We start from the raw sequence: 4,039 nt of genomic DNA, 5'->3' as shown, positions 1-4,039 counted from the left end.
TTGGAGGGAGAGTTTTCCATTTGCACCATCGGTTCGACGTAGTTTTTGTAAAGGTGGTGTGGGGCCCTCCAGGGCCAGGACCTTCTTCCGGGGGCTTATCACGCGCACCCCGCCCATCACGGGCTTTGCGTTCAACCGGGGCATTCCGCCCGCCCCGCCCAGAGCGTCCCCTTCGCCCACCGACCGCCTCCGTGCCGCCCACGGGCTGAGCCTGGGGCACGGTGCGCGAGGGCGGCTGGTGGACAAACGTCGCCTGCTCCGCCACCAGCCGCCCAGTTGCGGCGATGGGCAGCGCCGGCTGGCGGCAGGCCGGGCAGTTGCTGTCGCGCTCCAGCACGCGCGGCGCACACGTCTCGCAGTACAGCGCGTGGCCGCACGCGAAGCGGACCGAGCGCGGCGCGTCGTAGCAGAGGTCACACTGGCGCTCCTCGGCCCCAGCCGTCTCCTCCACCTCCCCCGCCGCCTCGACTAGCGCCTCCAGCCGCGGCAGCGCCTCTGCGAGCGGCATCCGCTTTCTCTTCCGCTCGTATGCCAGCCCAACCACGAGCCGCATCAGCTCCGCGGCCTGCGCCGCCGACCAGCCCGCGTCGGCCGCCGCGATGCTCTCCGCCGTGTCGGGCTCCTCAAGCGCATCGTCGCACGCGTTGAGCAAGCCGAGAGCGCCGCGGCCGGTCAGGGCGACGAGCAGCGTGATGCCGAGCGCAAAGCCATCGGTGAGCTGCGAAGCCTGACCCGTCGTGCGTTATGATCGAGTCCATGTAGCCAGGCTTGCCAAAGATACGCTGCGTCGACAGGTGCGAGACCTGCTGGCTGCCGCCGGCCGTCGCCTCTGCCGCGCGCGCGAGGCCCACGTCGGCGAGGTAGCCGTTGCCGCGCTCGTCGAGCAGGATGTTGCCCGCCGAGACGTCGCGGTGCAGGATCATGGGCGAGAGCGTGTGCAAGTAGTGCAACGCTCTCGCGGCGTCGCGCAGCACGCGGAGCCGTGCGGCGGCGGAGAGCGGCGGAGGCGGCGTCTCGAAGCCGAGCATGCGGAGCCGCTGCAGCGCGGCTGGAGCGCGGTAGAGGCGGTCCTCGAGGCTGCCGCCGCGGCAGAGGGGGTAGACGAGGCACGCTCTCGCCGGCGCCAAGCAGACGCCGAGGAGAGGGAGCAAGGACCGGTGGCACGCCGCGCTGAGCGTGCGCACCTCGCTCTGCAGCTCGGCGAGGCCTTGGGCGCCGACACCGACCAGCGCCGTCTTGACGGCGAACCCGCAAGCGACGCGCGGAAGCGACGGCAGCGCGTCGCAGCGGTAGACACGCCCGAAGCCGCCCTCGCCCACCTTGCGCGCCTCGGCAAAGCCGTCGGTCGCCGCGATGAGCTCGTCGAGAGGGACGGCGGCGGGCGGCGCGGCGGCGGCGGCGAGGGCGGCGACACTCGCCGCCGCCTCCACTGCCGCTGTCGCCGCCGCTGCCGCCGCCTCTTGAGCCTCCGCCGCCGCCACGGCCGCCACTGCCGACTCTACAGCCGCCGCCTCCGCCTCCGCCTCCGCCCTCATCCTCGCCTCCTCCCTCTCCCTTGCCACCTCCTCCCTTGCCCTCGCCTCTGCCTCCTCCCTTGCGCGCGACGCCGCCTCCGCCTCCTCCGCCGCCCGCGCCGCCGCAACCTCTGCTACCACCCGATCCGCTTCCTCCGCCACTCGCGCCTCCTCAGCCGCCCGCGCCTCCTCCGCCTGCTCCGCCGCCCGCTCCGCCGCCCGCGCTGCCGCCGCCGCCGCCTTCTCCTCCTTCTGCCGCTGCCGCTTCAGCGCCCTGGCCTCGCGGACCTTACGCTCCGCCAGCTCGTCGCGCAGCCGCCGCGCCGCCCGCAGCGCCTCCGAGCCGTCGGCGGCTTCGGTGTTTGCGTTGATCGCCGCCCTGAGCGCCTCGAGATCGGCGTCGCCTCGCTCGCACGCCTCAACCGCCTCGCGCAGCGCAGCCTCGGCAGCATCGCGCGCCTCCGCCGCCACCGCTGCCGCTCCCGCCTCGCGTGCGGCCGCCGCGGCCTGTTCGGCTGATTCTGCGACCGCCGTCTCCCCCTCAGCCTCTGCTGTGGTCGACGAGTGCTCCTCGAGGGTGCGCACGCACTCGGCGTGGCCCTTCTCCTTGGCCCACTGAAGCGCCGTGCTGCCGCTCGCACCGCGCGCCGTCGCATCTGCACCCGCCCGCAGCAAGCGCCGCACGACGGTGAGGTGGTTGAAGAAGGCGGCGTTCATCAGCGCGGTGCCGCCGTTGTTGCTCTGAAAGTTGACCTCCGCGCCGTGCCGTGTCAGCAAGTCGACCACCCGCTCGTGGCCCTGGCCGGCGGCGGCCATCAGCGCGGTGCCGCCTTCGCCGTTCTGCAAGTTGATCTCCGCGCCGTGCCGAAACAGCAAATCGACCACCCGCTCGTGGCCTCTTTCGGCGGCGCACATCAGCGCGGTGTAGCCGGCGCTGTTCAGCAGGTCGACCTCCGCGCCGCGCCGCAGCAGCAGCTCGACCACCCGCTCGTGGCCTTGGCTGGCGGCGATCATCAGCGCGGTGCCGCCGTCGCTGTTCTGCAGGTTGATCTCAGCGCCGCGCCGTATCAGCAGCTCGACCACCCGCTCGTGGCCTTGGCCGGCGGCGAGCATCAGCGCGGTGCAGCCTTCGCTGCTCTGCAGGTTGACCTCCGCGCCGTGCTGCAGCAGCAGCTCGACCACCCGCTCGTGGCGTTGGCTGGCGGCGATCATCAGCGCGGTGCCGCCGTCGCTGTTCTGCAGGTTGATCTCAGCGCCGCGCCGTATCAGCAGCTCAACCACCCGCTCGTGGCCCCCCTGGGCGGCGTACATCAGCGCGGTCAATCCGTTGCTGCTCTGCAGGTCGATCTTCGCCCCGTGCTGCAGCAGCAGCTCGACCACCCGCTCGCGGCCTTCCTGGGCGGCGAGCATCAGCAGCGTGAGGCCGCTCAAGCCGCCTCTCTCGTACGTCGCATCGGCCCGCCCGCCGCCGTCAAGCCACGCCAGCACCACCGTCTCGTCGCCTCGCCCAGCCGCTGCCACGACCGCATCGGAGACTGCCACGACACCGCTCGGCGCCCGCCCCGCCGCCACCGCTGGAGATGGCGTCTTCGCGGCTCTCGATCCAGCCGAGGAAGCGCCGCCGGAGGAAGCGCCGCCTGCGCCTTCGCCGCCGGCTGCCGTCGCCGCGGGCCGTCCCGCCACGACCGACTCCTTGACGTGCTGCCGGAACGCCTCGATGCACTCGGCGTGGCCCTTATCCTTGGCAAGCTGCAGCGCCGTTTTGCCGCCCGCACTGCGCGCCGCGGTGTCTGCGCCCGCCCGCAGCAAGCGCCGCACGACGGCGGGGTGGCCGAAGAAGGCGGCGTTCATCAGCGCAGTGCCGCCGTTGCTGTCCTGCAGGTTGACCTCCGCGCCGTGCTGCAGCAGCAGCTCGACCAACCGCTCGTGGCCATTGCGGGCGGCGCCCATCAGCAACGTGAGGCCGCTCACGCCGCCTCTCTCGTACGTCGCGTCGGCCCGCCCGCCTTCCTCAAGCCACGCCAGCACCGCCTCCTCGTCGCCTCGCCCAGCCGCTGCCACGACCGCATCGGAGACTGCCACGCCACCGCTCGGCGCCGCCGCCGCCGGCGACAGATTACCCGGCCGCACCCGCACGCTCTCGCCGCCGCCCTCGAGCGCCACCGCGTACCGCCCGCCCTCGAAGCTCCCCGCCACGCCCCGCTGCCCGTTCAGCTCGGGGCGGGAAGAGAGCCCGCCGAGCACGACTCGCTGGCCGAGCAGCGGCGCGTCCACAGCTGCCGCTGCCGCGCCCGAGGAAGCTCCGCCCGGCCCCGCCCGGCCGTCTGCAGCCGCCGCCGCCTCAGCCAAGACCTTGACGCACTCGGCGTGGCCCTTCTCCTTGGCCAGCTGCAGCGCCGTCTTGCCGCTCGCACTGCGCGCCGTCGCATCTGCGCCAGCCCGCAGCAAGCGCCGCACGAGGGCGAGTTGGTTGAAGACGGCGGCGTACATCAGCTCGGTGCGGCGTTTGCTGGTCTGCAGGTTGA

General features: G+C 73.0%; 2 protein-coding genes across 2 annotated transcripts in view; both read right to left on the bottom strand.

Annotated features, from left to right (window-relative positions):
- Window positions 1–551, bottom strand: part of EMIHUDRAFT_368732 (hypothetical protein) — a gene marked incomplete at its 3' end in the record, with an annotated part of 1,075 nt that extends 524 nt beyond the window's left edge. Inside the window, exon 1 of the mRNA XM_005773855.1 lies at window positions 153–551. Within this exon, the coding sequence (XP_005773912.1) occupies window positions 153–508 (356 nt within the window). The remainder of the gene's footprint in view (window positions 1–152) is intronic.
- Window positions 552–878: 327 nt separating this feature from the next.
- EMIHUDRAFT_57076 (hypothetical protein) lies at window positions 879–1,361 on the bottom strand (the record flags this gene model as incomplete). Its single annotated transcript, XM_005773854.1, has 1 exon — window positions 879–1,361. A coding segment is annotated over one exon (483 nt), but the record flags the coding sequence as incomplete, so codon positions are not given.
- Window positions 1,362–4,039: the final 2,678 nt, after the last annotated feature.

This window comes from Emiliania huxleyi (genome assembly GCF_000372725.1).
Source record: "Emiliania huxleyi CCMP1516 unplaced genomic scaffold EMIHUscaffold_324, whole genome shotgun sequence".
Lineage (NCBI taxonomy): Eukaryota > Haptophyta > Isochrysidales > Noelaerhabdaceae > Emiliania > Emiliania huxleyi.
Note: the sequence above shows the minus strand (reverse complement) of the source record. Positions and strands in the feature narration are given on the sequence as shown.